The sequence below is a fragment of the Somniosus microcephalus genome, chromosome 12 (genome assembly GCF_052327205.1).
Source record: "Somniosus microcephalus isolate GS21.2 chromosome 12, FLI_Smic_1.0, whole genome shotgun sequence".
Classification (NCBI taxonomy): domain Eukaryota; kingdom Metazoa; phylum Chordata; class Chondrichthyes; order Squaliformes; family Somniosidae; genus Somniosus; species Somniosus microcephalus.
Genome location: NC_140998.1, coordinates 31,101,819 through 31,123,832, shown reverse-complemented (window position 1 = coordinate 31,123,832; position 22,014 = coordinate 31,101,819). Strand labels below are relative to the sequence as shown.

Below are 22,014 nucleotides of genomic sequence, written 5' to 3'. Positions count from 1 at the left end.
AGTCATGGATATATGTAGTTTTCTAATGTCAACTGAACAGAGGACTATGAGAAAAGTACAAAACTGGTAATCCGCAACCAAGACTAAAAATCATAAATACCCCAACACACAGTCATAGAAAAGCTACACTGATGCATGTTTTTTTAAAAAGTAGTTAGGTAAATACCTGGTGGTGAAAAGGGCTTATTATTCGAATTTGGATAGTTAGGTTAAGTGGGTGGGCAAAAATTTGGCAGATGGAGTATAATCTGGGAAAATGTGAGGTTATCCACTTTGGTAGGAAAAATATAAAAGCAAATTATTATTTAATGGAGAGAGACTACATAATGCTGCGGTACAGAGGGATCTGGGGGTCCTCGTACATGAAACACAAAAAGTTAGCATGCAGGTACAGCAAGTAATAAGGAAGGCAAATGGAATGTTGGCCTTTATTGCAAGGGGGATGGAGTATAAAAATAGGGAAGTCTTGCTACAACTGTACAGGGTGCTGGTGAGACCACACCTGGAGTACTGCATGCAGTTTTGGTCACCTTATTTAAGGAGGGATATACTTGTATTGGAGGCAGTTCAGAGAAGGTTCACTAGGTTAATTCCTGAGATGAAGGGGCTGTCTTATGAAGAAAGGTTGAGCCTATACTCACTGGAGTTTAGAAGAATGAGAGGTGATCTTATTGAAACATAAGGTTCTGAGGGGGCTTGACAGGGTAGATGCAGGGAGGATGTTTCCCCTCATGGGGGAATCTAGAACTAGGGGGCACAGTTTCAGGATAAGGGGTCGCCCATTTAAAACGGAGATGAGGAGTAATTTCTTCTCTCAGAGGGTCGTGAATCTTTGGAATTCTCTACCCCAGAGAGCTGTGGAGGCGGAGTCAGTGAATATATTGAAGGTAGAGATAGACAGATATTTGAGTTACAGGGGTGTCGAAAGTTATGGGGAGCAGGCAGGAAAGTGGCGTTGAGGCCAAGATCAGATCAGCCATGATCTTGTTGGGTGGCGGATAAGGCTCGAGGGGCCGAATGGCCTACTCCCGCTCCTATTTCTTATAAACATAATCTCTTCTGAGATTTTATTCCCACACACAGATGTCCCCAACATAACTAAATCCATCCACAATACTTAAATTTCCAATCATGCTACTCAGCCTAATTTACCAGCAACTGGAAACCTAAACCACCAAAGTATCTGATACTCACAGGACTGCCAGTAATGGACATATTATGCACCAGTTTGATGTAGCTTGAATCTAACCATCATCTCAACCACCGGCCAACAGTCATTTCAATGTTACAAAGGCCAAATTGGCAATGTCATGAATATGCAATATAACTGGCACATACATAATTATATGCACTATATAAAATTAAGTACCTCCAAAACTACTAGGTGGGTGATCAAATGGTGGTCGATCAGATAAGCGATCAAACTGTGGTCTGTCAAAAGCCCCTCGGTTGAAAGAGTCTTTATTGTCCGGATAGTTGTGATATCCACTTGACCGGCCAGGTGGGGCGTGAGACATTCTATAAATGAAGCATACAAAAAAGGGTTTGCCTTTTGTACTTACTGGGGAAAGAATTTTGTTTACTTACAAAGGACAAGAGAGAACCAGGCTCCTCCATAGCATGGCAACCGAAAAGCATCTCCCCTCTGAACAGTTCCCTCGGTACAGAAACATGCACCAAGTCCAGAGATTGTTTTGTCAGATGCCAATGGATGTAACACTTAAAACGCATCTATTGTGTAGGTTTCATTATTTGTATTCGGTCAAGATGAACATATACTAACGATACAGCATCTCACCACATGAGCAACGTGGTGAGATGTTGTGTCATTACTATATCGTTTAGAGTTGTTAGAATACAAGGGAAGCTTGATGTTGCATCTTGGCTGCCTTTGTATACTTACTTGGTATGAAACGCTTTCTCAGCATGTTAATTCTTCATCTTGAGTAATGACATATTAAAACAGGTCCAATGCTTACCTTTCCTCACGCCCAAATCGTTCACGCTCAAATCCTTCCCTCTCGTAATCGCCCACCGGCCTGTCCCTGTATAGGTCACGCTCTCGATCATAGTCTCTGCGGTCCAAATATGGATCTCCTCTTCGTTCCAAAAATGGATCTCTGTCTCCATAACGATCTCGAGGGCCCAGAGAATCTGAATGGGAGAGAAACACTTATATGTGAGGTCTGAAGACTATTTGACTCATTTAGTCGAGTGGATTTCTCAATTGCTTTTTATTTAAACTTGTGACTGCTGATGACATCGTTGGGACAAATGGCAAGAATTAATAAGCTTGACTGCATGAAAGAGTTGACCATAAATTGAATACTGTTTATAGCAACTGCAAGTTAGGTTTATGTTAACAAGTGTCAACAAATGTTTTCAGGATACTGGCCATTTAAAGCAGAAGACACTTGATTAGGTAACTATTGCCAGTGGCGAGTACTTTATCTGTGCGTCACCTTCATATAGTTAGTAATGAAGTGTTTTTAAAAAAAAAGAGTATGGCCTGGATTTTACGGTCAGCAGCGTAACTACGGATTACGCCACCGGCATCCGAACAGAATGCGCAGTTAACTGATGGGGACCCTCCTTCGAGAACTTGCTGGCTGACGCTGTGTAGTAGAGGGCACCGTAGTGGCCCACGGATCCCAGGGGTGCACCGTGTGCGGAAACGTACCTGGAATCACGTGGGCCGGTGCGCCAATCAGCAAACAGAAATTCACTCATTATTTATAACATAATGTTTCTGCACATTAAATCCCGGAAGACTCTAGTAATGAGGGTTTTTTTTCCCCTTTCCTTCATTTTCTGAACGGATTTCTTTTTAAGCTTATGCTCCACATAGATGCAAAAAAAACTCTCAATGTAGCAACTGCGTCCTCCAAACTTTTCATGTACAATTACTTTTTATGGACAAAATCCTAAAATGCTTCCATTTCCAGCCTCATATAGCTTTTAACATTACAGGAAACTCTTTTTATCCGGCACCGACAGGACCGGCGTGGTGCCGGTTTATCAAAAAGTCCGGATTACAGCGAGGTATAGTAAAAGGTACGAGGGATCCGTAAACAGCAACAAATCCAGGCTTCCCTGCTGCTTAGCAACAGGTGCAAGAACCCCGTTACACAGCCACAGATCCAGGAACGGCCACAGATCCAGGAACGGCCACTATTATGAAGTAAAACTTACCTGAACCTACTCCTGAATTTTGCCGGTTAACAGAGATTTCCAGTTATTTAGGTGCCGGTAAATTGAGAGTTTCCTGTATTTGGATTTGTCAGGAGGTAATCCCCTTACGCTGTGCAGTCAGGCCCTGCACCTCTTTGCACCAGCTGTAAAATTTTCAGGTGTAATTTCTGGGCAGTTGGTGGGTAATTAGCCCAATTCCAAAGGGGGTGCGTGAACAGAGAGACCTGGGGTATATGTGCACAAATCGTTGAAGGTGACAGCACAGGTTGAGAAAGTGGTTAAAAAAGCAGACAGGATCCTGGGCTTCATAAATAGAGGCATAGAGTACAAAAGCAAGGAAGTTATGATGAACCTGTATAAAACACTGGTTCGGCCTCAACTGGAGTATTGTGTCCAATTCTGGGCACCGCTCTTTAGGAAGGATGTGAAGGCCTTAGAGAGAGTGCAGAAAAGATTTACAAGAATGGTTCCAAGGATGATGGACTTCAGCTACGTGGATAGACTGGAGAAGCTGGGGTTGTTCTCCTTAGAGCAGAGAAGATTGAGAGGAGATTTGATAGAGGTGTTCAAAATCATGAGGCGCCTGGACAGAGTAGATAGGGGGAAACTGTTCCCATTGGCGGGAGGTTTGAGAACCAGAGGAAAAAGATTCAAGGTGATTGGCAGAAGAACCAAAGGTGACATGAGGAAAAACTTTTTAACGCAGCGAGTGGTTATGATCTGGAATGCACTGCCTGAAAGGGTGGTGGAGGCAGACTCAATCGTGGCTTTCAAAAGGGAATTGAATAAGTACCGGAAGGAAAAGGATTTGCAGGGCGATGGGGAAAGGGCAGGGTAGTGGGACTAGCTGAAGTGCTCTTGCAGAGAGCCAGCATGGGCTCGACAGACCGAATGGCCTCCCTCTGTGCTGTAACCATTCTATGATTCTAATATCTCTGCGCTAGCAATTAGGATTTCCCCGTCGGTGCGGATCATCTGTCCAGTCGGAACTTGACAGATCGCAAGTTCGGGATTTAGTGCATGCCTGTCCATTTCAAAGGCCATATACCGACCGCAATTCCTGGTCCTGTATCTGTTTACAGGACTCCTGTGCGGCTTTTTCCTTTTAGTGGCCAACAGACTGGAGGTGTGCATGCTATAGTGACATCAAGCGTGCAGTAAGTACTCCAACATTGGAAGATACATGCATTTTGGCCCATCATTGCCAGTGAAGAAAATAGGCTGCCACACCGCAAGGGGGTCTCTCAAGTTAGCGCCTCTTCCCGTTTGTTTGTTCTTGTCTCCAACTAATCACTAAACAGTTGACTATCAAGCACCAAAAATCCACATAAAATTTTAACTTGCTGTTTGAATAATGCTATGGCAATTAAATTCTAAAGAACCAAAGGTATTATGATATTGATGGATAAAATACCGAATTATACAGAAAACTCCTAAACCTAGAAAATCATTCCATTAGAGAAAAATAAATTCCATTTGATTTCTTTTCAACAAAAATTAACTTACTGTTTTTCAAAAGTTAATTCTGCTTTTGTAATAAATATTTGGGAATGAAATGAAGTAGAAAAATGTACACTTACCTCTAAACATACCCAAATGAGGTTTGCTCATATAAAGCATAGATATACAATCTAGATAAACATGCGATTCATCCTGAACTTTTTTTTTTTTTTTTTAAATGAGTTTTGAAAAATGTAGCTACTAAAATAATGGGCAAGCAATAATTAACCTTGCACTTCATTGGCTGTAAAGCTCTTTGGGGTGTCCCGAGATCAAGAAAGGTACTATATAATAAACACAATTTGTACTACCTTTATCATACATCCGTTCTCGTATTGGCTCAGGACCGAGTGAAACTCGTTCTCCATATGGGATCTGTTCAACCCTTCCTGCTCCTGCATCTGAAAGTGAAAAAAATCACCTATTTTAAAAGAGAATTAACTTAAAAGTAAACGCCTTGAAAATGAAATCTACACCACCACATTTTGTCAGAGAATTTTACAGGTTTTCATTTCATTAGATCTCCACACATCTGCACAATCTCAACAGAGTAGCTAGTAAATCTGAACATTTTTTTTTTAAAAAGGACTTTGTTGGGAAACATTGTATCAACTGGAAAAAAATTAACCTTCAAAGGAAAATATTCAGCCTGAAATATCGGCTCACTCTAAATGGACCAGAAGGTAATCTTAGGTCTTTATAGGCATGTTTATATTAAAGCAGTGCTGCCAACAAGAGATGCCTCCCTCCTGTCATCTACATTCAATGTAAGTGTTCCCAAAAAAACTAGGTCCATGAATATGCCATTAAATTAAGGGGAGCTGGTCAACACATTTACACTCTAGGAATTTCTGTTCTTTTTTGCCTGGGTTACATTGCTAAATCACTTAAATTAAAATCCCAGGGATAACATTGAAAGTGTACAATGCTGTGGTCTGGACACAGTACCTAGAGCAGCGCATTTAGTTCTGATTGCTGTAAATCCAGGTCATACAGATAATGCAAAGGACAACAATAAGGCTGATCCCTGCTACTGGGGAAAAGCTACAAGAAACTACTTGATAAGCCAAAGCCCTTCAAGCGTTGAAGAGATTTCTTGGAGGGAACTTCCCAAAGGTACATATGATATTTAACACGAAAGAGAAAGTTGCCCAGAAACAATTACTTTGCATGTACCAGAGCAATAGGGCAGGGGTTCAAGGTGTGCAATGGAAATTTGAGACAGAGGTCAGGAAGTTTTTCTTCATGCAGAAGGTGAACAATAACTCCTATAGGTTGCTAGAACATTGCATAGATTGAAGAAACAAGGAAAATCTGTGATGGGAAGATAGTAGGGTTAGTAATGTAGAAGGATGACATCAAATAGGCTAAAGAGCCATCTTCATCCAAATCTGTCTTGTGAAACATCTCCTTGATTCTATTTATGCTATACCTAACTAGGTGTAAAGTTCAGTGTCTGGCTCCTGTTCTGCTGTATTTGGTGCAAGATCCCTTCAGGTTTCTGGCCTTCCCACCTGAGTAAGTGCTGAGCCTATTGCACCCGATTTGTACAGCATTCCAAATGTGACTATATGGTTCGTTGCATTTAAATTCTGCATCACACATATCTTACATTCTTGACCCCAACTTCACGTTATACATATTTATGCATACAGCTTAAATTACTGTTAACTAAATATATGTGTTTATATAGCTGAAACCAAATAGGTCACAGTGCCGTCATTTTTATTTAGGACATTTATTATTTATGCAATTTTTGGATTTAAATAATTCACTATTTCCTAACCATTTTCTGCTGTATTTCTCTCTATATTAATTTTGCATTTTGGTTCACAAACTACTAGTTATCTTTCAGGTTGCCAATTTGCCACCTTATTCATTTTCAGAAGGGAGCTACAAATTATAGATTTAATGGATACAGCAAGAAAACAGAACATGAAAAGTAAATAAAATATGATAGAACAGACCAAATCACCTGGATCAACTCAAGACAACAGGAAAGAGTTTTTACAACAGAAAATGATTCTTCCTTAAGAACAAATCTACTCCTACCTGTTGGAACCTATGTTAATGTTTCACAGAATGGTGTTTTCTGTAATGGTCCTGAAATTGCGTTCCCTACGGGTGCGTACGCGCTGTGTACTCACCCGTAGGGCCAATGGAAGTGCCAGTTTTACGCATGCACTGTGCATGCGCTGGAAACTGGAACTTCCGTTCAAAGGAGAAAGGTCTTCACAGTTCAAACGCCTGCGCCGGAGAGGCAGCGCGTACGGCTGCAACTTCCGCTTTTTTCACAGTTGCTTCAGTCCAGGTAAGTCTGAAACAGCTGCGCCTGGAAAAGCAGGAGCAAGGTCTGCTTTTAACAAGGTAAGAGGTGAAGAAAGGAAAAGTAAAAACAATTTTCCACAGATTTATCATTTTAAAATACTTTATTTTTTTCAAAAATTTAAATTTTTGTTTAAAATAGTTAATTTATGTAATTTATAGTCATTTTAAAAACGTGATTTAAAAAAAAATTTATTTGAAGTTTTACTTCTGTTTTGGGGGTGATCTCTATGAATGGAGATTCCCTGCTCTGATTGGCTCCCCGTGGCCCACGTGATCCCAGGGACGCTGCGAACCACCTGCGCCTCTGGGATACGCGGGCCCTGCACACCAACAGCTTGAGGCGGCACAGCAACGGAATTCAGCGCGGGCCCAGAGCATAACGGTCGGCGCGGTTCGTTCATGCAGGTCAGGGGCTTACGCCCACGGGAAGCCTCCGACCGGAATTTCTGGGCGGAATATGTATTTTGTCTGCAATCGTTTTTTTTTTTTTTTTTTTTAATAAACATTCCTATTGTGGATTCTTAATTGCATCTATATTGAGTTTCAGCTACAGCATCAAGATTCCTTAACCAGCAGTCTGCGTTTAAACACTCTCCAAAACAAATCCCTACGACATCCCCCTTTCGTTTTTCAGTCCCATCCAAAATTCATTGCAAGGGTGCATAAGGGATGTGCTGGCAGCTCGGTTATCAGGCCAGATTTATAAAATTTGATGTAGTATTAGAAGCAGCAAGGTTCCTTGAAATAAAGGCACCATTAGGAAGATCATAAAGCTGCTGGGGGCTGCTTTGCTTATTTGAGAACAGATACCCAAAAACATCAAAGGTAAACTCAAGATCTATAAATTTGACATTTACAACTCCAATGTAGTGTACCCAAAGTGGTAGCATATGAGCTAACTCATGTAACTGCGACATGGCAGGTTCCAATCTCATTATACTGTTGGAAAATGTGAAAGACACCAGATGGTTCAAAAATCAGAAACTCAGTCCAAACAAGTCACTCTCCCAGCAACCACTGTAAAATCACCTACCTACCATCTTGCCCAGGATTGGTGCATGACATAAAATCTTGAGATTGGGATAAAAACCAAGCAATACCTCTCTTCCCTGAACAAACCAAGAGTAAAAGCCTGATGTAACAGATAGATCAATCCGTTACCTTGTGCATCCAAACTCTCAAGAAGTATTTGGTATTTGTTACCTCTAGACTTGACTATTCCAATGCTCTCCTGGTCAGCCTTCCATCTGCCACGCTACATAAACGTGAGCTCATCCAAAGCTCTGCTGTCCGTATCCTAACTTGCGCCAAGTCCTATTCACTGATCACCCCTGTGCTCGCTGTTCTACATTGGCTCCCGGTCTGGCAACGTCTCCATTTTAAAATTTTCATCCGGGTTTTCAAATCTCTCCATGGCCTCACCCCTCCCTGTCTCTGTAACCTCCTCCAATCCTACAACCCTCTCAGATCTCTGTGCTCCTCTAATTCTGGCCTCTTGTGCATCCCCGATTTTAATCGCTCCACCATTGGCGGCCGTGCTTTCAGCTGCCTAGGCCTTAAACTCTGGAATTCCCTCCCTAAACCCCTCTGCCCCTCTACCCCTCTCTCCTCCTTAAAATCAACCTCTTTGACCAAGTCTGTCCTAATATCTCATATCAGCCTTATGTTAGGTGTCAGCCATGGCTCCGTGGATAGCACCCTTGCCCCTAAGGTCAGAAGGTTGGGGGGTTCAAGACCCACTCCAGAGACTTGAGCACAAAAATCTAGGCTCACACTCCAGTGCTGAGGGAGTGCTGCATTGTTGGAGGTGCCGTCTTTCGGATGAGACATTAAACTGAAGCGCCGTCTGCTCTCTCGGGTAGACATAAAAGATCCCATGGCACTATTTTGAAGAGGAGATGGGGAGTTCTCCCCGATGTCCTGACCAATATTTATTCCTCAATCAACAGAACAAGAACAGATTATCTGGTCTTTTTCACATTGCCGATTGTGGGAGCTTGCTGTGCACAAACTGGATGTCGCGTTTCCTACATTACAACAGCGACTACACTTTAAAAGTACTTAATTGGCTGTAAAGTGCTTTGGGATGCCCTGAGGTCGTGAAAGGTGCTATACGCTTAATTGTTATTTCTCTTTAAATCATTCTTGATAAGATTACTTAAGCAGTTTAAGGTGAAAAGTTAAGTATTTGGGATTCTGTTGGTTTAAGAAGAGTAAAACAAAGTTACACTGCAGTAGGAGTAAATTGGCACAGCAGGCAGTGAAAACCAGTTTTCTAACCAATCAGCAGGGGTGACTCATTTGGCTGTAAACAAACAAACAGGATAAAAAGACCATTGCTAGTGCGAGGTCAGCAGAGAGTGCTGTGAGTTTTGGTAAGTGTGAGTTAGGGTAAGTGGGGTGTTAGGTGCTCTTTTCAAACTTTAACTCTGTGGGTTGCAGTTAATAAGGCCTTTCTGGTGCAGAGTGACTGTTGGTGAACCATTTAACTGGTGTAATTAAAGGGATTGATTTAATTTAAATCCAATAAATTAAAGGGGATACTAGCATCTATAATCGGGCAGAGGGTGTCCATAACTAACAATAAAAAATTTAATTAATTACATAGAATGGAGCAGGTGATGTGTTACTGTTGCGAGATGTGGGAGCCGGTGAACCCCATTGAGGCTCACGGTGATTACATCTGTGACAAGTGTCTGCTGCTACAGGAACTCCAGCTCCGTGTTGATGAGCTGGAGTCTGAGCTTCAGACACTGCGACACATCAGGGAGGGGGAGAAGTTACTGGACTCTGTGTTTCAGGAGATGGTCACACCTATGAAGTTAATTAATTCAGATGTAGCCCATGGTCAGGGACAGGACAGTGTGACTACGAGTGAGGCAGGTACGGGGATCCAGGAGGTAGTGTTGGAGGAGCCGCAGCCCTTGCTCTTGTCCAACAGGTTCGAGGTTTTTACTCCCTGTGGGGACAGGAGCAGGGACTGCAGGGAGGATGAGCAACCTGGCCACAGCACCGTGGAACAGGGGGCCATTCAAGAGGGGGGAGTAAATAGAAATGTTGTAGTGGTAGGGGATAGTATTATTAGGGGGATAGATAGAGTTCTCTGCAGCCGAGAGCGAGAGTCCCGTAGGCTGTGTTGCCTACCCGGAGCCAGGGTTAAGGACATCTCCTCTGGGCTGGAAAGAAACTTGCAGTGGGAGGGGGTGGATCCAGTTGTCGTGGTCCTTGTTGGTACAAACGACGTAGATAGGACTAGGAAGCCGGTTCTGTTAAAGGAGTATGAGCAGCTAGGGGTCAAATTAAAAGACAGAACCTCAAGGGTAATAATCTCTGGATTATTACCTGAGCCACGAGCGAATTTGGCTAGGACAAATAAAATTAGAGAGTTAAATGCGTGGCTCAAAGACTGGTGTGGGAGAAATGGGTTTTGCTTCCTGGGCCACTGGCACCAGTACTGGGGCAGGAGGGAGCTGTTCCGTTGGGACGGGCTTCACTTGGCCAGTGCTGGGGCTAGAGTCCTGGCGGATCATATAACTAGGGCTGTAGAGAGGGCTTTAAACTAACTAGTGGGGGGGGGAGGTTCCTGGAGAGCAAATAATAAAAATGACAACAGAGAAGGTCATAGACTTAGGTAGCAGTGGGGAAATTAAAAACCAGAGCGTGTCAGGAAGGGGCAGAAGGTATGGAGTAAAAGGTAAAGTAATAAAAAGGGCAAAAGCAGGAACTAAGTGTCACAAAACATATTTGAAAGTTCTCTATCTGAATGCACGTAGCATTCGTAACAAAATAGACGAGTTAATGGCACAAATAACTACATATGGGTATGATCTTGTGGCCATTACAGAAACATGGCTGCAGGGTGACAATGCCTGGGAATTAAACATACCAGGTTATTTAACGATCAGGAAGGACAGGCAGGAAGGAAGGGGAGGTGGGGTGGCTATGTTAATAAAGGAAGGAATCACTGTAATACAGAGAAATGATATTGGGTCAAAACATCAGGATAATGAAACAGTTTGGGTGGAGATAAGGAATAATAAGGGGAAAAAAACACTAGTGGGCGTAGTCTATAGGCCTCCGAACAGTTGCAACTCTGTTGGACGGAGTATCAATCAGGAAATAGTTGAGGCTTGTAATAAGGGAACATCTATAATTATGGGGGATTTTAACAATCATATTAATTGGACAAATCAAATTGGGCAGGGCTGCCTTGAGGATGAGTTCATTGAGTGTATTAGGGATGGGTTTCTTGAGCAGTATGTAACTGAACCGACCAGGGGGCAAGCAACCTTAGATCTGGTCCTGTGTAACGAGACAGGATTAATTAAAGATGTCCTAGTAAAGGATCCCCTTGGAATGAGTGACCATAACATGGTTGAATTCCATATTCAATTAGAGGGTGAGAAGGTTGGATCTCAAACAAGCGTGCTAAGCTTGAATAAAGGAGACTATGAAGGTATGAGAGTGGAATTGAGTAGAGTGGATTGGGAAAATAGATTAAAGGGTAAGACGATACATGATCAGTGGTGTACATTTAAGGAGTTATTTTACAACTTCCAAAAAATATATATTACACTGAGAAGAAAAGGGTGTAAAAGAAAAGACAGCCATCCGTGGCTAAGTAAAGAAATTAAGGATAGTATTCGACTAAAAACAAGGGCATATAAGGTAGCCAAATCTAGTGGGAGGATAGAGGATTGGGAAAACTTTAAAAGACAGCAAAAAATAACAAAAAGATTAATTAAGGAAGGGAAGATAGATTATGAAAGTAAATTAGCAAAAAATATAAAAACAGATAGTAAGAGTTTTTATAGTTATATAAAAAGAAAAAGGGTGGCTTAAGTAAATGTTGGTCCCTTAGAGGATGAGACCGGGAAATTAATGGTGGGAAATATGGAGATGGCAAAAACACTGAATGAATATTTTGTATCAGTCTTTACAGTAGAGGACACTAAGAATATCCCAACACTGGACAAACAGGGGGCTATAGGGGGGAGGAGCTAAACACGATCAAAATCACTAAGGAAGTGGTAAAATAATGGGACTCAAGGCGGATAAATCACCTGGACCGGATGGCTTACATCCTAGGGTCTTGAGGGAAGTGGCGGTAGGGATTGTGGATGCATTGGTAATAATTTTCCAAAACTCCCTGGACTCAGCAAAGGTCCCGGCAGACTGGAAAACTGCTAATGTAACACCCTTATTTAAAAAGGGCAGTAGACAGAAGGCTGGAAACTATAGACCATTTAGCCTAACATCTGTGGTAGGTAAAATTTTGGAGTCCATTATTAAGGAGACAGTAACAGGACATTTGGATAATCATAATTTAATAGGACAAAGTCAGCATGGTTTTATGAAGGGGAAGTCATGTTTGACAAATTTGCTGGAGTTCTTTGAGGAAGTAACATATAGGGTGGATAAAGGGGAACCAGTGGACGTAGTGTATTTAGACTTCCAAAAGGCATTTGACAAGGGGCCACACAAAAGATTATTGCTTAAGATAAAAAATCACGGGATTGGGGGTAATATTCTGGCATGGATAGAGGATTGGCTATCTAACAGAAGGCAGAGAGTTGGGATAAATGGTTCATTCTCAGACTGGCAATCAGTAACTAGTGGTGTTCCGCAGGGGTCAGTGCTGGGTCCCCAACTCTTTACAATCTATATTAACGATTTGGAGGAGGGGACCGAGTGTAACATATCAAAGTTTGCAGATGATACTAAGATGGGGGGGAAAGTAGTGTGAGGAGGACATAAAAAACCTGCAAGGGGACATAGGCAGGCTAAGTAAGTGGGCAGAGATTTGGCAGATGGGATACAATACTGGAAAGTGTGAGGTTATGCACTTTGGCAGGAAAAATCGTAGAGCAAGTTATTATCTTAATGGCAAGAAACTGGAAAGTACTGAAGTACAAAGGGATCTGGGGGTCCTGGTGCACGAAACTCAAAAGGTTAGTATGCAGGTGCAGCAAGTGATTAAGAAGGCCAATGGAATGTTGGCTTTCATTGCTAGGGGGATAGAATATAAAAATAGGGAGGTATTGCTTCAGTTGTACAAGGTATTGGTGAGACCGCACCTGGAATACTGCATACAGTTTTGGTGTCCATACTTAAGAAAAGACATACTTGCTCTCGAGTCAGTACAAAGAAGGTTCACTCGGTTAATCCCGGGGATGAGGGGATGGCCATATGAGGAGAGGTTGAGTAGATTGGGACTCTACTCATTGGAGTTCAGAAGAATGAGAGGCGATCTTATTGTAAGATGTAAACATGTAAGATTGTGAAGGGTTTGGATCGGGTGGATGCGGGGAGGATGTTCCCGATGATTGGTGAAACTAGAATTAGGGGGCATAGTCTTAGAATAAGGGGCTGCTCTTTCAAAACTGAGATGAGGAGGAACTACTTCACTCAGAGGGTGGTAGGTCCATGGAATATGCTGCCCCAAAAAGCTGTAGAAGCTACATCATTACATAAATTTAAAACAGAAATAGACAGTTTCCTAGAAGTAAAGGGAATTAAGGGTTACGGGGAGCGGGCAGGAATTTGGACATGAGTCTAGGTTCGGATCGGTCATGGCCCTGTGGGTAGCAGAGTGGGCCCAGGGGCCGTGTAGCCTGATCCTGCTCCTATTTCGTGTGTCTAATTCTGTTAGATTCAGGAGATGGTTCTGTGATAGTAGATTGGCGGTTAGGATCAGATCAGCCATGATCTTATTGAATGGCGGAGCAGGCTCGAGGGGCCGATTGGCCTACTCCTGCTCCTATTTCTTATGTTCTTATGAATGTAGGTCTTTATGTGGCTCGGTGTCAAATTTTCTTTGAAACATTCCTGAAGCGCTTTGGGACGTTTTTACTCCGTAAAAGGCGCTATATATATGCAATCTATTGAATGGCAATAGATTGGGAGAAGGGAAAGTGCAGAGAGACCTGGGTGTTCTTGTCCACCAGTCGCTGAAGGTAAGCATGCAGGTGCAGCAGGCGGTTGAGAAGGCAAATGGTATGTTGGCCTTCGTAGCAAGAGGGTTCGAGTACAGGAACAAGGATGTCTTGCTGCAGTTGTACAGGGCCTTGGTGAGACCGCACCTTGAGTATTGTGTGCAGTTTTGGTCGCCTTACCTGAGGAAGGACGTTCTTGCCATGGAAGGAGTGCAGCGAAGATTCACCAGGCTGGTGCCTGGGATGGCAGGAATGATGTATGAGGAGAGATTGTGTCGATTTGGCTTATACTCACTGGAGTTTAGAAGATTGAGAGGGGATCTCATCGAAACCTATAAAATTCTGTCAGGCCTGGACAGACTAGATGCAGGAAGGATGTTCCCGATGGCCGGGGAGTCCAGAACCAGAGGTCATAGTCTAAGGATAAGGGGTAAGCCATTTAGGACTGAGATGAGGAGGAATTTCTTCACCCAGAGAGTTGTGAACCTGTGGAATTCTCTGCCACAGAGGGCGGTGGAGGCCAGTTCATTAAATATATTCAAGAAGGAGTTGGATATATTTCTTAAGGCTAAAGGGATCAAGGGATATGGGGAGAAGGCAGGGACAGGATACTGAATTTGGATGATCAGCCATGATCTCATTGAATGGCGGAGCAGGCTCGAGGGGCCGAATGGCCTACTCCTGCTCCTATCTTCTATGTTTCTATGCAAGAAGTTGTTGTTGTTGATTTCATACTCACCGCGCCCGTGTCCATAATCAACCGTTTTCTGAATAGGTGGTTGTTTGTTCAGTGCAGCGGTAGAGACTGGTGAAGGCTCATTGTAACCATAATTGGAATCAGGATTTTTGGGTTCAGTCCCAGAATCCCACAAACCATGGAATGTATCTGTGTCCCAACGCTCTGACTGGATGGGAGCTTCCGGCGGGACAGGGCCAAGTATAGAGTTTTCAGTGCTTGCCCTTTCCTACAATGATGATTAGGAAAAATGAGGTTAATTAAATATTTGGGTAGAGCACAACTGCCACAATTTTCAAAATATCAAAAGCCACATATATAATAGGAAGCGCTTTGTTTATAGTAGAGAAACTATATAAGCTGTCTCGCAATAACACAAAGGAGGAAAAAATTGGGAGGGCTCATCATTCAAGGCTGATACTGAATTAGCAACCCCGGAGGTCACGAGCTCAAATTCCACTGCAAAATTGAACTGTAAATTTGGGTCATTTGCGGCCTGGCACCAGAAAAAAGTTACCACAAAAGCTGCCAGATAATTGTAAAGAGCCAATTGGCTCACTGATATCCTTCGGGAAAGGGAACCTGCCATCCCTATCAAGTCTGGTCACCCATGACTCTAACTCTCACTACGTGATTGACACTTCATCCTTCAGTAACTGAATGAATATAGAGCAGCACGGGCGGAGGTCACCAAGTCTTTCTTCTTCAATGCCAAGGTGGCAGAGAATACACAACAACAAGTTGTGGGATATTATTTACATTTCACAGGTGTCTGAACTGACCGTCTGTGAGCAGTATCTTGTGTCGGTATTGAAGATGGCAAAATGACATGCAACCCACTTTCATGATATGTTGCAGGAGAACTTCTTTATGCAATTATTGCAGCCAACTCGAATCTGGCATTATCCAGTTCTTGACCTGGAATGCTGGCTGGCTATTTTCTTACCTTGTAAAAGTCTTGACCAGCTTCAGTGTTCTGATAATCTTGAATTGCAGGAGGAATTCCCGTGGAATCCGTTTTGCCAGGCAGAAGAGGTATTCTCTCAATCTCCTGTAGCTCACTGAAATACCACAGAAAGAAAAGGTAAATCACTGAGCATCATTCTGGTGAAGGAGGCAATGTTATTAGCAACAAAATCAGAAAGCCACATGTTCACCATCCAGTATGGCAGACTCAATCCTTGATTCTAGTGACCTGGGATGCTAGTGCAACATTTCCGAGCTAAAAATGCCTGTCCTGCTTCATGCACAATAGCACAGATTTGACATATTTTTCTTGGACTTTTGAACACATTCAGTGGAAAATTATCCCGAGAGAGAGAATGTGAAAATTCCAATTCTCTTTCCAGAAACACATTGAAGTACCTTTTGCTAAATATTACTACTTTGTGATATTTTGATGCTGCAGCCCTGATATGGAGTAACTCTCTCGTTAACTGGCACAACTGATCCTAAAGTACACCTTGCCTTTAATGTTCATGAGGAAAGCCGCTTCTAAAAGTTCCCTTCAATTAGTAGTTCAAAAAGATCAGAGGCAATTAAAGTGGTATGAAGAGAGCAAATACTTCAGTTATTTTTCAATTAGTATTTAAAGATACATCAATCACTAGTATACCACTCCACTATGCCACAGATTGGAAAATGGAGGTTAACTTCAGTTTACTCTCCATTCAGGTTCCCAACCTTTACCAGGTAGCTATAAAGATGCACCAAAAGCTCCAACTTGTCCAAAAACGCAGATGTTTGTACTCTGCCATATATGAAGCCTCTGCCTGCCTTTCACCCTCATGGACCTACACTGGCTAGCTGTCCCCCAACATCTAAAGTCTCCACCCTAGTTTTCAAATCTCTCCATGGCCCTCTTGCTCTACACTGCAACCTCCTCCAGACTTACTTCCCTTCTTTAGTCTTTGGATTCTGGCCTTCTGTGTATTGCCCATCCCTACACCCCAGCATTGGTGGCAGAGCCTTCAGCTGCCTCTCTTCATCTCCCTTCCTCAATTCATTTGCCTTTCCACTTCTCACTCCCCTGAAAAACTTTCTCAAACCATCCTTCCACCCAAACTTTCGGTCACCCCTTCCTAAATGCTGAGCACTCTGTTTCTCTTACTATTTCTCTGTAAAGTTCCTACAGACATCTATATATGTATCTACTAGCTGAAGTGCCCGGCGGTGCCGAGGGTCTTTTCAGGGCATGTTGTTGTTGGAAGAGAGAGAGAGAGAGAGAGAGCGACCGGGGGGAAAGAGAGAGCGAGACCGGGGGGAAAGAGAGAGCGCGACCGGGGGGAAAGAGAGAGCGCGACCGGGGGGAAAGAGAGAGAGCGACCGGGGGGAAAGAGAGAGAGCGACCGGGGGGGAAAGAGAGAGAGCGACCGGGGGGAAAGAGAGAGAGCGACCGGGGGGAAAGAGAGCGCGCGACCGGGGGGAAAGAGAGAGCGCGACCGGGGGGAAAGAGAGAGAGCGACCGGGGGGAGAGAGAGAGAGCGACCGGGGGGAGAGAGAGAGAGCGCGACCGGGGGGAAAGAGAGAGCGCGACCGGGGGGAAAGAGAGAGAGCGACCGGGGGGAAAGAGAGAGAGCGACCGGGGGGAAAGAGAGAGAGCGACCGGGGGGAAAGAGAGAGAGCGACCGGGGGGAAAGAGAGCGCGCGACCGGGGGGAAAAGAGAGAGAGAGCGACCGGGGGGGGAAGAGAGCGCGCGACCGGGGGGGAAGAGAGCGCGCGACCGGGGGGGAAGAGAGCGCGCGACCGGGGGGGAAGAGAGAGAGAGCGCGACCGGGGGGGAGAGAGAGAGAGAGAGCGACCGGGGGGGAGAGAGAGAGAGAGAGCGACCGGGGGGGAAGAGAGAGAGAGAGAGAGAGCGACCGGGGGGAAGAGAGAGAGCGACCGGGGGGGAAAGAGAGAGAGAGCGCGACCGGGGGGGGGGAAGAGAGAGAGAGAGCGACCGGGGGGAAGAGAGAGAGCGAGCGACCGGGGGGGGGAAGAGAGAGAGAGCGCGATCGGGGGGGAAGAGAGAGAGAGAGCGACCGGGGGGGAAGAGAGAGAGAGCGACCGGGGGGAAGAGAGAGAGAGCGACCGGGGGGAAGAGAGAGAGCGACCGGGGGGGAAGAGAGAGAGCGACCGGGGGGGAAGAGAGAGAGCGAGCGACCGGGGGAGAGAGAGGGGGGAAGGGGGAGGGGGGGGTAAGGGGGAGGGAGGAGGGGGAGATGAGGGGGCGGAAGGGGGAAGGGAGAGGGGGGAAGGGGGAGTCCCCGAGCTCCGCCCCCCGATGTCCCGAGCCCCGCCCTCCCGAGGCCCGATCTCCGAAGCCCCGAGCCCCGCTCCCCCACCCCCCCCCCCCCCCCCACGATCTCCCGAGCCCTGCCCGAGCCGGCTTCAAGAGCAGAGATACACCGCCACGCAACCTACCGCCTGAGGCCCGGCCGGACTCAAGTCGCGCGCGCTGACTCCTGCCCCACCCGCCTTTACTAACATAGCGGCGACGGCGAAGCTCGGCTCAGGCCCGCCCCCTCCAGCCTTCACAAAGATGGAGGCGATCGCGAGCCGCTTGTTCAGCGCGACGGGAAGTGCCTAGCTCGGGCGTGGCTGGGCAACAAAGGCCCAGGCTTACAGGCCTGGAAAAACGGTTAAAGGTAGGAAAATTCTAGATGTTACAGAAAAGATTTACAAATGAATTAACTTTTTAAAAAAACAATGTGTGTTTTAAAAGCAACTTTTTTTTTGCTGGAAATGTAGATTTGAAAAGAAACACGCAGAAAGCGGGAAAAAGAAATGAAAAGTTTGGAATCAAGATGGCGGCGACTCACCTCGGGTCAGAACGATAAGGCCCGCCCACACACGCACCGATTGGTGGACCGTCAAGTCACCGAAGCGTAGGATTGGTCAATCGTCCCGTCACTCGACTCTAGGAAGGCCCACCCGCACGCGCCAGGAACCCGCCCCCGCCACGCAGCGATTGGTCGACCGTCGGGTCGCTCGACCGTACGACTGGTCGACCTCACTCGATGCTAATGAGCGGATAACGAGCGGAATGTTGAACGGTTTTTGGATACCGCGGGCGCAATTTTTGTCTCGCCGAAACGTAAATACGCTTATGACGGTTCTGGAATCGTAAGCTTTCTTTCGATGTAACACACGTGTAGATATGCTCTATAACTTTCGAGTTTATTCAATACAGACAGACAGACGGAATGACAGACAGATCGACCACTTTATTATATATACAAGAAGATAGATAGATAGATATATATATATAATTGCTCTTCTGTCTGTCTGTCTTCTATACATTCGAAAGTTATAGAGCGTACCTACACGCGTGTTGCATCAAAAGAAAGCTTACAATTCCGGAACGGTCATAAGCGTATTTACTTTTCCGTCAGACAAAAATTGTGCCCACGGTATCCAAAAAACGTTCAAAATTCCGCTCATTAAATGGGAAAAGTTCTGCTCATTTGCTCATTAGCATTGAGTGACGTGAAGGTTGACCAATCGTACGGTCGACCGACCTGACAGTTGACCAATCGCTGCGTCACGGGGGCGGGTTCATTGCACGTGCGGGCGGGCGGGCCATCCTACAGTTGAGTGACTTGACAATTGACCAATCCTACAGTTCAGTGACCTGATGGTTGACCAATCAGTGCGTGTGTGGGCGGGCCTTATCATTCTGAACCGAGGTGAGTGGCCGCCATCTTGATTCTTAACGATTTTTTTCCCCACACTTTGTGTGTTAGGGAACTAAGGAAAAGAACAATTTATTTCAGTTTTAAATTGTATTTAGGAACAGTTAGAAATGAAGTGATCTCCTGCCCTTCGGCCGGAGGCTCGCCTACTTTGACAGCCATTTCGAGCGGCTGTGCCGGCGCCGGGCGCGGCCTAGCAGACCGGGAAGCCTGGGCCTTGAGTTGAGCGGATTCCCGGCGCGATGCCGCTGCCCCATGGGCCCCGAGACAGACGCCGATCGATTTGTTTTAGTCGCCAGTTTAGACAATGCCCGGAACCTTTGTAAATGTTGGAGGGGCGGGCCTGAGCCGAGCGCAGCCACCGCTGCCATCTTAGTAAAGGCTGACGGGGCGGGAGTCAGCGCGCGCATCAAAATCGGCCCGGACCGCATCTAAGGCGGGAGGGAGGGGGGGGGGTGGAGAGGGAAGGGGGGGGGAGGGGAGGGGGGGGGAGGAGGGGGGAGGAGGGGGGAGGAGGGAGGGGAGGAGGGAGGGGGGGAGGGAGGGGAGGGGGAGGGGGGAAATGGGGAGAGGGAGAGGGGGAGGGGGGGAGGGAGGAGAGGGGGAGGGAGGGAGGAGAGGGGGAGGGAGGGAGGAGAGGGGGAGGGAGGGAGGAGAGGGGGAGGGAGGGAGGGAGGAGAGGGGGAGGGAGGGAGGGAGGAGAGGGGGAGGGAGGGAGGGAGGAGAGGGGGAGGGAGGGAGGGAGGAGAGGGGGAGGGAGGGAGGAGAGGGGGAGGGAGGGAGGAGAGGGGGAGGGAGGGAGGGAGGAGAGGGGGAGGGAGGGAGGAGAGGGGGGGAGGGAGGAGAGGGGGAGGGAGGGAGGAGAGGGGGAGGGAGGGAGGAGAGGGAGAGGGAGGGAGGAGAGGGGGAGGGAGGGGGAGGGAGGGAGGGAGGGAGGAGAGGGGGAGGGAGGGAGGGAGGAGAGGGGGAGGGAGGGAGGGAGGAGAGGGGGAGGGAGGGAGGGAGGAGAGGGGGAGGGAGGGAGGGAGGAGAGGGGGAGGGAGGGAGGGAGGAGAGGGGGAGGGAGGGAGGAGAGGGGGAGGGAGGGAGGAGAGGGGGAGGGAGGGAGGGAGGAGAGGGGGAGGGAGGGAGGAGAGGGGGAGGGAGGGAGGAGAGGGGGAGGGAGGGAGGAGAGGGGGAGGGAGGGAGGAGAGGGAGGGAGGGAGGAGGGAGTGAGGAGAGGGGGAGGGAGGAGAGGGGGAGGGAGGAGAGGGGGAGGGAGGGTGGAGAGGGGAGAGGGGGAGGGAGGGTGGGGAGAAGGGGAGGGAGGGGGGAGTGGACAGGGGGGGGAGAGGGGGAGGCAGGGATGGAGAAGAGAGGAGAGGGAGAGGAGGGAGGGAGAGGAGCGGGAGGGATGGAGAGGGACAGGGGAGGGAGGGAGAGAGAGTAAAGCAGGGAGAGACGGGGAGGGAGGGAGAGAGAGGGTGAGGGAGTGAAGGAGGGAAAGAGTGAGGGGGTGGGACAGGGAGGGAGAGCTTACTGGACAAATCAAATTGGGCAGAGCAGCCTTGAGGAAGAGTTCATTGAGTGTATTAGGGATGGGTTTCTTGAGCAGTATGTAACTGAACCGACCAGGGGGCAAGCAACCTTAGATCTGGTCCTGTGTAATGAGACGGGATTAATTAAAAATGTCCTAGTAAAGGATCCCCTTGGAATGAGTGACCATAACATGGTTGAATTCCATATTCAATTAGAGGGTGAGAAGGTTGGATCTCAAACAAGCGTGCTGAGCTTGAATAAAGGAGACTATGAAGGTATGAGAGCGGAATTAATTAGAGTGGACTGGGAAAATAGATTAAAGGGTAAGACGGTACATGACCAGTGGTGTACATTTAAGGAGTTATTTTACAACTTCCAAAAAAAATATATTCCACTGAGGAAAAAAGGGTGTAAAAGAAAAGATAGCCATCCGTGGCTAAGTAAAGTAATTAAGGATAGTATCCGACTAAAAACAAGGGCATATAAGGTAGCCAAATCTAGTGGGAGGATGGAAGATTGGGAAGTCTTTAAAAGACAGCAAAAAATAACAAAAAGATTGATTATGAAAGTGAAGATAGATTATGAAAGTAAATTAGCAAAAAATATAAAAACAGACAGTAAAAGTTTCTATAGTTATATAAAAAGAAAAAGGGTGGCTAAAGTAAATGTTGGTCCCTTAGAGGATGAGACCGGGAAATTAATGGTGGGAAACATGGAGATGGCAAAAACACTGAACAATTATTTTGTATCAGTCTTTACAGTAGAGGACACTAAGAATATCCCAACACTGGACAAACAGGGGGCTCTAGGGGGGGGAGGAACTAAATACAATTAAAATCACTAAGGAAGTGGTACTTGGTAAAATAATGGGACTCAAGGCGGATAAATCCCCTGGACCTGATGGCTTGCATCCTAGGGTCTTGAGGGAAGTAGCGGTAGGGATTGTGGATGCATTGGTAATAATTTTCCAAAACTCACTGGACTCAGCAAAGGTCCCGGCAGATTGGAAAACTGCTAATGTAACACCCTTATTTAAAAAGGGTAGTAGGCAGAAGGCTGGAAACTATAGACCTGTTAGCCTAACATCTGTGGTTGGTAAAATGTTAGAGTCCATTATTAAGGAGTCTC

At 46.1% G+C, this 22,014-nt stretch overlaps 1 protein-coding gene across 1 annotated transcript in view; it reads right to left on the bottom strand.

Annotated features, from left to right (window-relative positions):
* Window positions 1-22,014, bottom strand: part of ylpm1 (YLP motif containing 1) — a 141,850-nt gene that overhangs the window by 41,195 nt on the left and 78,641 nt on the right. Inside the window, 5 exon segments of the mRNA XM_086002717.1 lie at window positions 1,370-1,518; window positions 1,980-2,154; window positions 5,004-5,093; window positions 14,695-14,920; window positions 15,638-15,752. Of these exon segments, the coding sequence (XP_085858843.1) occupies window positions 1,370-1,518; window positions 1,980-2,154; window positions 5,004-5,093; window positions 14,695-14,920; window positions 15,638-15,752 (755 nt within the window).